Raw genomic sequence first — 11,185 nt, 5'->3', positions numbered from 1 at the left:
GTGTTTACATTATTGTAAGTATTGTAGAAATCTACATATTAAAATGTGCATAATATTCCTAAGAACACTATTTTAAAAACTACCTGAAATAGTAGACAATATCTTTAAATACTCAAGTATTTTGATGTTGGAGCCACAGAGAATTCTTGTGTAATTGCCTATTTATTTTAGAAAATTGATTAAAGATATGACGTAACTTTATATACTGAATTACTGTCCCATTTTCTAGGACGAAGAATTTTATATCCCTTGAAAAAGGTGTTTTGGTTAATTATGCTTGATATTTAATTTTCTAAATTATTTAATATCTGAACGGTTACCATGTAGTAATAAGACTAATTTTTGTTAATGATTTCTGGAATCTATTCCAGCTAGCTGTTGTAATAGATGAAGCTCCAAATCTCAGTAGCTTTACACAGGCTGTGTTCCCTTTAGTTTAGGAGGTCACATTGATCAAAGACCGGTTCTTGTCTTTAGTTTCAGATTTCCAAAGGCAGTAAGCTGGCTGGAACTAATAATAAATAGTACCCTCAGACTTTTGCATGGCAAGTAGTTGCAAGTTTCATCAGGGCTAATTGGGCAACATGGAAGATGTCTTCCTGGGACTCCATTCTAGACAACTGCCCACAGCAGTGAGGGAACTTCATCAGTGCCCTTTTGTCAGGGAACTGTGCAGTGTGGATGTCCCTTTGGAGTATCTAAAGAACCTGCACATCTGCTCCTCTCAGAGAGCAAGCAATTGGAAGCCTGCCATGACAGCGGGCAAGCAAGCATTAGCGAAGAGGGAACCACAGTAATGCCTGTGAAGTACGACTTTTGCCTTTCTTCCTTTTGCTCTGCCCCTTACCCAACTGTGGGACAGGAAAAAGATAGGGAACAAAGGAAAAGGAGAGTGAAGGAGCCATCAATTGTTCCTCCTTCATTGCAGTTCCCAGTCAATTCACATTCTCCCAACTTATGAGAGTACCTATTTCTCATTTTTTATTGATTTTATATTTTAATTCAATCTTTTAATCCTTTTGGAACATATTGGGTATATAGTTAAATAATTGTCCCGATATCATTTGTTAAATAATCTCACAACAGATTGAAATGATATCTTTATTATAACCTAAATACTGTATGTATCAGGGAATATCCAAGAGCAGGGAGGAGAGAAAGTTTGACTGAGCTTTTAAATCAAAATGTTGATTTGACTTGGATTTTTAAAAAAACAACTGAAACTGTACAGAAAACTAAGGGATTTACTCAAGATGTCAAGAGTCAGGGAATGGAGAGCTGACATAGTTAAAGGCAGTAGCTAGAAAAAAATAAAACCTTTTGTCATTTGTACCCCCATCAATTCAGCCCAGGCAATAAACTATCCAGGCAAAACAAACAAACAAACATTACTGTTTACAAAATTGGGGACATATTTTGCATTTTATATTGTAATCTACTTTTTTCTACTTAATATATTATAAATAGTTTTCTATTTCATTATTCATGTATAAGATAATTTGCAAAACACAACATCTTGATTAAGAATCATTATAATTACACCTACTTTCCAGTGAATTCCATTTTTAAAATACAATTATATTATCTATCTAAGCTCCCTAACTTATAATTAGTAACTTGATATTTAAGTAGAAAGATAATAAGCTATATTAAAAAGAACATTGATCTGGAAAGAGACAAATGGCAGTCTGAATTCTTGCCCCATTCCTGACACCTTAAGCTAGTTTCTTAACCTCTGAGTCCCTGTGACTTCATGTTAAGAAGGCATACATAATCTACATGATGGTTTTGGAAATCAGAGAAGCTACATGCATAGGGCCTAGACAAATAGAGACACATCATTGACATGGTAACTCATTTCTAATGATTCCATCTCTTTGTACATTGTTAAGACACTCTAAAATTAAATTCAAGTGTGTCAACAGTGATGCTTAGGTTTTATTTTGAACTGTCAAAATATTTCATCTATGGCTAATTTTACTATTTCCTATTATATAGAACTTCCTTTTAAATCAACTCAATAAAGAAATCTACAAGCCTCTGCTAATTAACTTCTCAGCACAAACTACAGCAGCTCAAACTCAGAATATTATCATGTCAAAATTGGACAAAAGAAGAAAGGGAGTTTTTGGTCCTCCTTTGGGCAAGAGAATGGTAATTGCTCTTTCAATATATATGCTACAGCACTGGTCCTATTCATACATACTGCTACAGTCAGAACAAGGAAAACCAGATATACTGGGGCTTGAAATCTTTTTCTACAGCTTTTTTTTTTTTAAACACAAACTTTGAAGAAGAAGTTTTCCTAAATGCATGTTCATATTTGTATGTGCATTAGCCAACTTGACATTAGAAATAAGCAATTGTCCTTGGAATTGAAAGTAGAATATTCAACTGGTAAATTATCTACTTTCCTAATTCTCTCATTGACATTTTTACTCAGCAGAGTCTATGCTGTTTGCTCTTCTAAGCCCCTAAACAGACAAGCTATCAATTGATTTACCTGTGTTCCTCTACCAAGGATACCCTTCTAAATGTCACTCTAACCACTTAGATGTTATAATCATTTTAAAATCACACCTTTCTCATTTATTTTAATGTATTGAAGTTGTACAAGGAGAAAAGAAAAGGCATATTGAGGAATAAATTGTATGAGAGGATTAATAAGTCCAGAACTCTTACTCTATAAAAGTTAGTAATAAAACTGTCTCCCTACCCCTTAGAGGCGTGGATGCTAAGGGATATTATTCTTGATTTGAAAAGAAAACCTTTGCTTCTCACATAAGTCTATAAGATGATCCAGTTCTTTGCCTCAACATTGTTTATACAGTAAGACACTATATTAAGATGTAAATATTTTCTAAGATGTATACCTTTTCTCTTGTCATTCTCAGGTTGTGTTTGTAGATGATGTCAATATGCCTGCTCGGGAGGTATACGGGGCTCAACCTCCCATTGAGTTACTGAGACAGTGGTTAGATCACTGGAATTGGTACGACCTAAAAGATTGTTCTATGATTAAACTAGTGGATATTCAAATCATGTGTGCTATGGGACCTCCAGGTACATTTTCCAAGTTCATGATTATTAAGATTGAAAATCACTCTGGCTATATCTAAAGAGAGCTGGAGAAAGAGAAAGCCAATTGGACTATTTGAGTTAGTGTTTTGTGTATGTGTTTTCTATGTGTATACGTTATGACTTAAGGGAGTGTACCACAGTGGTCAACACTGCAAAGTGGGTTGCCTTGGTTTGGGCCATTCTTCCACTATCTCTTCCAAATCCATTTTCTCTCACCTTCTGGAACTTTGTTTCCTATTTCCTATCCCTGCATTCTAAGAACCTACATACCCCTGGGAAGCTCATTTCCCTCTGTTTCATTCATTAAAGTTTCAACTGTATGAAACATTCTTGGTTCAGAGTTCACCTTTCCTCTACCCCAACCTAGTCCTATTCTAGTGAGTCTAGAACTGTGGACTCAACAGAAAGGCTGTTGAGAGGAATTTAAGTAGGAGATGGCCAAAAGAATTAATTCTTAAAGACCCTTTACATTTTTCCAAGAGAAATTTGTAAACTCAAATAAATCTTTATGTGGGGGAAATTTTTTATGCTGGAATATCTAAAATGGCTTGAGTCAACTAATTGGACATCTTTATTCTTATTCTGAACTCAGGCTAGTATTCTATTTCTCAAAAATGTATTTTCTCAATGTACCATTTCTTTTAGGAATCTCTCTGGTATTTGCCTCTGAACCTCTCACCTTTATCTGACCCATAATGCAGTTTGCTGAGTCAGTGATTGTTCTCAGCACACTCCTTGGACCACTTTGATGCTCTCTCTCTCTCTGTCAGTTTCTCCCTTCCTCCCTCTCTCTCTTTTTCTCTTTCTCTTTCTCTCTCTCATAAGACTACTGCCCCTGGGCCTTAAACTTCAGTTCTACTTTATCTCTCTCCAGCCATCACAAGCCAGTCATTTGTACTACATGTCCACTTTTCCCTGCCTCTTCAGAGGAGTAGGCTGAGTCTATGAGGTATCTTTTCCTCTTGGGCCCTGTTTCCTAAAAGTACCACCATTTCTGAATGTTCTCTGGGAGGATGGGTTAAAGACAAAGCCAGGGGACCTAATTACTCACTTTTTCTTCTGCACTTCTTTCACCATCTCCTTAAACTTACCAGGTAAATCAGTGTTCATTATAAGTTTCTCAATACATAGACATATAAAACTATTTCAGTCGATAGACTATTATATGCTTTCACACATTATTCATGTTTTTCAGAATAAGTACTAAATGATTCAGTGATAAAAATGAAATACAGATTTACCTGGTTTTAAACAAACATAAAATGTGAATCTGTATATTTTTATGCAAAATACATCTTAGTGATATTATACACTTTTTAAATCACTTATTTACCAAAGATTTCATAATAAAATCCCTTATAAAAACAATTGCAGTTTGTCTATATATTTAAAGATGATAATATCAGTCAATTTTGTTAAAGGATGTATTACATTCTAAGTCAGTTATTAAAGCCTCATATTTGAAAATTTAATCAATATTTTATGAAAGTGAGATAATGGCCAAATTTTTAAAAATGCGAGTGGCTAGGCCACTTGAACCACATAGACTAGTCTTAGGAAAATTTGTTTCAAGATATGGGAAAAAAATTAAGCTGTATGCCAAAGTTGTGTTGAATTTCAGACACATGGGAAGGACTCTAAAGTTTGGTCAGTTGGGTTCACCTTATATTAAGTTGTATCTTAATATTTTATTGTAATGAGGACGTTCACAGTTAACTGGGGCTGTGAGTCATGGAGAAGGCAGCCAATGGCGCTTCCTGTCTGGGAGAATTTCCTTTGGCAACGTAAACTAGATCTAAGATTATGTCTAATTAGTTGAACTCATTCAGATAATTTGACTTAAAAAAAAAAAAAAAAAAAAAAAAAACCTTGAGTTTGAGGGGAAAATTTTTTTGAGATCAGCGTTATCCAAACAACTGATTATTCTTATTCAGTGTGCCCCAAATTTGTCCATCTGATTTTATGCTGTAAAATATTAGAGAAAATACTCTGGCATATACTAGTAACGTTGTTAAGAGTTATCCTTTTCAATATATAGGTGGTGGTCGAAATCCGGTAACTCCTCGATACATGCGACATTTCAATATTATAACAATCAATGAGTTCAGTGATAAGTCCATGTTTGCAATCTTCTCTAGAATCTTAACCTGGCATTTAAAAATCTGGTAAGTAATTTAGGGTGTGTTTGTTTTTCCATTAAGGGGAATAAAATCTTTCGAAAACATATCAATATAAGTTGTACTTTTCAAAGTTTTTCACTAAAGTATCCTTAGACAAGGAAAAAGTTAACAAGTAAAATTATTCCCCTTCACTGCTCCCATCTTTAGCTATGGGAGCATAATGTAAAAGGAACCAGAGTATCTTTCTCTCTCTTTTTTTTTTTTGTCCAAAGTCTTGATTTTAGTCTAAAAATTCATACAAATTTTGCATTCTGTCATATAATATGTTCATATTAGAATTATCATTATTTTGAATTTTCACCATGTAGTGTAATTAATGCTGGAAAAATATTCCAAGTTTATCCTGTAACTTTGATACCCTCCAGTAGAACTCTTTGAGTTCCTCAGGAATATCTATGTTTGAGTGTAGCCTTGGATCCTGTACCCTGGGGAAATGTTGTTTCCTCGCTCTGGACACTCAGTGCTTCTCCATAAGATATGCAGGAGTCAGGAGGCCAGGTGGACCTGAGCAGTGCAAGTCTCAGCTCCCTGATGTCCATTCTCAGGAAATTGTCTTTCCAGGCTCAATGCAGGGATGATGGAGGACAGCTGACTCCTCATCAAGGCAGAAGTTAAAGATGAACAGTTTTTCCAAATGTATATTCTTTCTTCATGTTCTTTCTACCCTAATCATGCCCTTTGCCCCCCTACCCACCCCTTTCTATAAATCTTGGCTTACTATTTATTTAACTTTCTTTTTAGCACTCCTTTTTCTTTTTCTATTTTCCTTAATTTTTTCTATATTTTTATTTTCTTCCTTCTCTTTCTCTGAAAATACGTGTTTCACTATTGTTCTTCAGGGATTCTATCTATATGCAATTGAGAGTGCCAGGGAGTGGAAAAGTTTAAGATTCATTTGTCTAATAGATGCTGGATTTGAGTTATATAATGTGGGTTCCTTGGCTGGCTCTTCTGTTCACTTATTTAAGTAATTGAAAGTCCATTAAATTGGTTCTGCTTACTCATGGAGTTGCTTTGAACATGAAATAAGGTAATGAATGGAAAGTAACTTTAAAAGAAGTAATTCTATTATTATAACAAGAAAGGGTGATCTGTAAATTAAATCAATTGATTTAATTAGAATAAAAATTGTATGATAATTATGCTACCATAAAATTAGGTATCATAATTTTATATTTGCTAAATTTTCTTTTTATTTAAATTTTTTTAAGTTATAAATTTCCAGATGATTTTCTAGATTTGACAACACAAGTTGTAAATGGTACAATGAATTTGTATAAAGAAGCAATGAAGAATCTCTTGCCTACTCCAGCTAAATCTCACTACTTGTTCAATCTCCGAGATTTCTCCCGTGTCATTCAAGGTGTTTGTTTATCGAGACCAGAAACAGCAGAAACCAAAGAAGTAATTAAACGTCTTTGGGTTCATGAGGTATATTTCCATGTTGTTGAAATATGATTCTGTAAGAAACAAAGATTTTTATCATGCCAACACTGGACAAGAAGAAATATTCAGCAGTTTATACTGTTGAAATGCATTCAGTTATTTGACATGACGAAGGTCAATAATCAAGTTAATTCTTAAAACTATTTGACACTGATAGTTTATGATGTTTAAAATGCTTTATCTCTCTGTTGATTTATATTGAATTTCTGTTGATTTATTAGATACCTTGAAGTAGATACCACTTGGGATCAATCTCCTTTAAGTGACATCCCTCGTTAGTTTGACTTCAAATAATTTTGAGATAGAACACTTTTTGAGCTTTTTCATAAGAAGCGAATGTGTTTATATTACTTACGTATTGTTTTAGTAGGTGCCAAAAGAACTGCAAAGCAAACAAGTTCGGAGAGCATAGAAACTATAGAAAAATATGGTTAAGTTCTCTTTGAGAGGAGGCATGTGGGTGAACATTTTCTTGTAAAAACTTGTGGAGAGAGGGAGGGAGAGAAAAAGAGAAAGAGAATACAAAGATTAATGTGTCAAAAATTATAGTTCAATATTTTAAAAATAGGCAAAGAATATGAAAAAGTAGAAGGAAGACCGTTCTTTCATTTTTAATATATAAATAATATAGTTAATTTAATTTTAGAATTCTAGATAATGGGAATATGTTAAAACCATGTGCTACGGAGACATAAATTTCAAAAGGGCTTTAAAAAATTCTGTTTCTGTAGGCTTTTTAGATCTACAGTTTAAATTCCTAAGTCTTCATATCTTCAAATATATGTCCAAGTGAAGATCTATTCCACTAGGAAATTTTGGCCACAGCAAAGTCCCTAAAAAGTGATTCTTGGGAAAAGTGCGATTTGCAGATTTTTACTGCACTCCACTGTAGGTTACTTAATTGCCAGAGTGGGACCCATGTTCTGGAACATGGACACAGGATGTTAGTCTAGTAGGTCACATGAATAATGGACATATGCTGAAATGTGGAGAGGGAGAGAGGAGAGATGTCATTGACTTCACTGAAAGAGTGCATTGCCTAAGGCAGTGTTTTGTCGTGGGCCACATCTTACTCTAGGAAGCATCTAGCATTCTCTATTTCAGGAACTTTGCCCTTAATATTTCTTCTACCTAGAATACTATTAACCCCATTATTCACAAGGCTCGCCCCATTACCTCCTTAAGTTCTCTGATCAGGTATCCCCTTATCATTGAGGCTCACCTTGGACCATCCCTATGCCCTGCAGCTCTTTATCCCTGATCTTGCTTTATTCTTCATAATACTGAATGTCACTTGCCACCAGCTATAATTTTGCTTACATATTTTCTCCACTAGAATAGAAGTTTTAAGAAAACAGCAATTTCATTTATTCACTGTTTTCCCCAGTGCCTGACACATGGCAAGCACTCAATAAACATTGGTGAATGAGTGAATGAAGAGAGGAAAGAAGGCAGTCTTGCTACACATAACATTTTTTATCATTTAGGATTATATATGCATTGCTTTCTTCCAATCACGGGAACTGTTCATATGCACCATTGTATATTTTCAGTAGATAGAGTTACTTTTTAGCATTTTTCAGATCTCTATTCTGCCTTAGTTGTCAGATCATTGAGTTTTGACAATGGCTATTGAACTCTTTGGCCATTTAATGAGGTTTGTACTAGAATGACATGTAATATTTAGTAATTACTTTCTATTCATATGACATAATAAGTTAAGTCTTCTCAGAGGGATATCATAGGAGGTTTTCAGTCCCTCAGTCCAAGGAGGTGACTGTTGGCATATGTTGGGAAACTAGATTGTCCCATAGAGAAATAGCTTTTGAATTGGTTGAAGCATGAGAGAGCCTCCAATCTCACCATATGCCTTTGCAGCCACCACTATTAGAAAAAGGGATGACATGATTATGCCATCAAACTTGACGACAGTGAAAACACTAAAATCATTATTCTTGTACACCATTAGGTTGACTCCAAGGCAGTTGTAGTAATTATATTTCTCAATTCTATAGCTTTCACATATGTTGTCATTTATTTTTACCATACATGTGTGAGGTTTGCAAGGCAAGTGTTACTACTTTCATCTTATAGGTGAAGAAGCTGATGCAGACAGGTTTAAGTAATTTCCCCCAAATATCAGAAGTTTTACTGACAAAAACATTGCTTATATGTGTATTAATCCGCTTCTGCTTCCATAACAAAATATCACAGACTGAGTGGTTTAAACAACAGAAATTGATTTTCTCATAGTTCTGGAGTCTAGAAGTCCAAGATCAAGTTGCTGTCAGTGTGGGGCTCTGGTGAAGGTTCTCTTTTTGGCTTGCAGAGAGATGCCATCTCACGTATCCTCACATGGCCTTTCCTCTGTGTGCCTGCAGAGAGAGAGAGTGAGAGCTCTGTTATCTCTTCCTCTTCTTATAAGGACACCAATCGTATTGGATTAGCGCTTCATCCTTATAACTTCATTTAACCGTAATTACCACCTTAAAGGACCTCTCTCCAAATAGTTACATTTGTGGATTAGGGCTTTAACTTATGAATTTAGGAGGAATACAGTTCAGTCCAAAACAGACTTTAACCAGCGGACACCCATGCTACTTCGAGGAAATAATTATTTTACGTAGCAAGCCTGATTAACTATTTCTTTCAATCTCGTAACATGTCTATAGTCAGAGTTTATTTTAGTAGATCACTCTCTGCAATGACAACAAAAATAATGAATAAATGTCCAAAGCAAATTTACTTTCTACCTAAGACAGTTCCTCTTTTCCTAGAAAATGTGCTTTAAAAAAAACCAAAAACAAATAAAAGCTATCGATTTGCCAATAATTTTAAAAATCCTAAATACCAATACCCAGTTCTATCTATATATGAGTGAACAGCAAAGGCAGTCACTCATCTTCTCTAATTTTTTTTCCTACTTTAGTCCTTAATACTCTTTGCATCTTTACAGTCTGCTTCGGTCCCCCCAAATTACCTTTATTTATTAATAACTGAATGTAACTGTGTATCATTTTAAATACATATAATCAAAATGAATTTTTAAATTAAACATGATTATGAGTTAGTCCTGATTGTTTGGATATGCTTTTAATAAAACTCATAAAAATTTCCCAAGGGTACTTTTTATATTACTTGAGATTAGCACAGAAATAAAACTAAAAAAAAAAGAAGAAGAACCAGTTTCTAAAGTTGCTTTTTTATTATTATTCAGGTCCTTAGAGTGTATTATGATCGCCTTCTGGATAATGCAGACAGAAGTTGGCTTATCAACCACATTCGAGAAATTTTGAAAAATTATATGAACGAAAATTTTCACGAACTTTTTCAACATTTGGATTTTGATAGCGATGGGGTGGTGGAAGAAGATGACCTACGCAGCTTAATGTTTTGTGATTTCCACGATCCCAAGAGGGAGGACACCAACTACAGAGAAGTTGCAGATGTGGATAATCTTCGGACGATAGTAGAAGCTCACCTTGAGGAATATAACAACATGAGCAAAAAAACCATGAACCTCGTCTTATTCCGATTTGCCATAGAACACATTAGCAGAATTTCAAGGATCCTGAAGCAGCCTCGCAGCCACGCTCTTCTGGTTGGTGTTGGAGGGAGTGGAAGACAGTCTGTCACTAGATTAGCTGCCCATATGGCTGATTATTCAGTTTTCCAGGTTGAAATTTCCAAGGGCTATGGTAGCATTGAGTGGCATGAAGATTTAAAAGTGATCTTAAGGAAATGTGCCGAAGGTGAGATGCATGGTGTGTTCCTGTTTACAGATACTCAGATTAAAAGGGAGTCCTTTCTAGAAGATGTCAACAATCTGCTAAATGCTGGGGAGGTTCCAAATCTCTTTGCATTAGATGAGAAGCAGGAGATATGTGATAAGATGCGTCAGTTAGATCGCCAACGAGATAAAACCAAACAAACGGATGGAAGCCCGATAGCTCTTTTCAACATGTTTATCGATCGCTGCCGCAACCAGCTGCATGTTGTCCTCGCCATGAGTCCCATTGGAGACGCGTTTCGGAATCGCCTTAGGAAATTTCCTTCTCTCATTAACTGCTGTACCATTGACTGGTTTCAGGTATGGCCATATAAATTTTAGCTAGACTTCTAGCAATGTCGAATCTCCATTATCATCATGAGTTATTTTTATAGACTTTCCCCCACAAAAAAAAAAAAATGTAATTTTAGCAGAATTTTCTGACCAATAATAATGTATTTCATGAACTTATAGTTCTAGAAATCATTGTAATAGGAAAACATTTTATTACCAGTGTACATAGTCATTAACCTCAATATATTGAAAGTTTTCAGGTAAATTTATATATCAGTCAGTTCCTGACAGAAAAGGGAGAGCACGCTAGAAGGCTTTGCTAAAGAAAGCTGAATGAAATGAATATTTATGGAGGTGTGGGCAGGGTTAGAAGAGCTGAGAAGGGTTGTTGGTGCAATTAAGCAATGGTGGAGTA

At 35.0% G+C, this 11,185-nt stretch overlaps 1 protein-coding gene across 1 annotated transcript in view; it reads left to right on the top strand.

Moving 5' to 3' along the window:
• Positions 1 to 11,185, top strand: part of DNAH7 (dynein axonemal heavy chain 7) — a 209,522-nt gene that overhangs the window by 109,989 nt on the left and 88,348 nt on the right. The window contains exons 37-42 of the mRNA XM_006921302.3: positions 834 to 853; positions 1,999 to 2,154; positions 2,895 to 3,063; positions 5,120 to 5,246; positions 6,473 to 6,692; positions 9,925 to 10,797. Coding sequence (XP_006921364.1) covers positions 834 to 853; positions 1,999 to 2,154; positions 2,895 to 3,063; positions 5,120 to 5,246; positions 6,473 to 6,692; positions 9,925 to 10,797 — 1,565 coding nt within the window. The remainder of the gene's footprint in view (positions 1 to 833; positions 854 to 1,998; positions 2,155 to 2,894; positions 3,064 to 5,119; positions 5,247 to 6,472; positions 6,693 to 9,924; positions 10,798 to 11,185) is intronic.

Source organism: Pteropus alecto, unplaced genomic scaffold (genome assembly GCF_000325575.1).
Source record: "Pteropus alecto unplaced genomic scaffold, ASM32557v1 scaffold3, whole genome shotgun sequence".
In the NCBI taxonomy this organism is placed as follows: Eukaryota; Metazoa; Chordata; class Mammalia; order Chiroptera; family Pteropodidae; genus Pteropus; species Pteropus alecto.
Note: the sequence above shows the minus strand (reverse complement) of the source record. Positions and strands in the feature narration are given on the sequence as shown.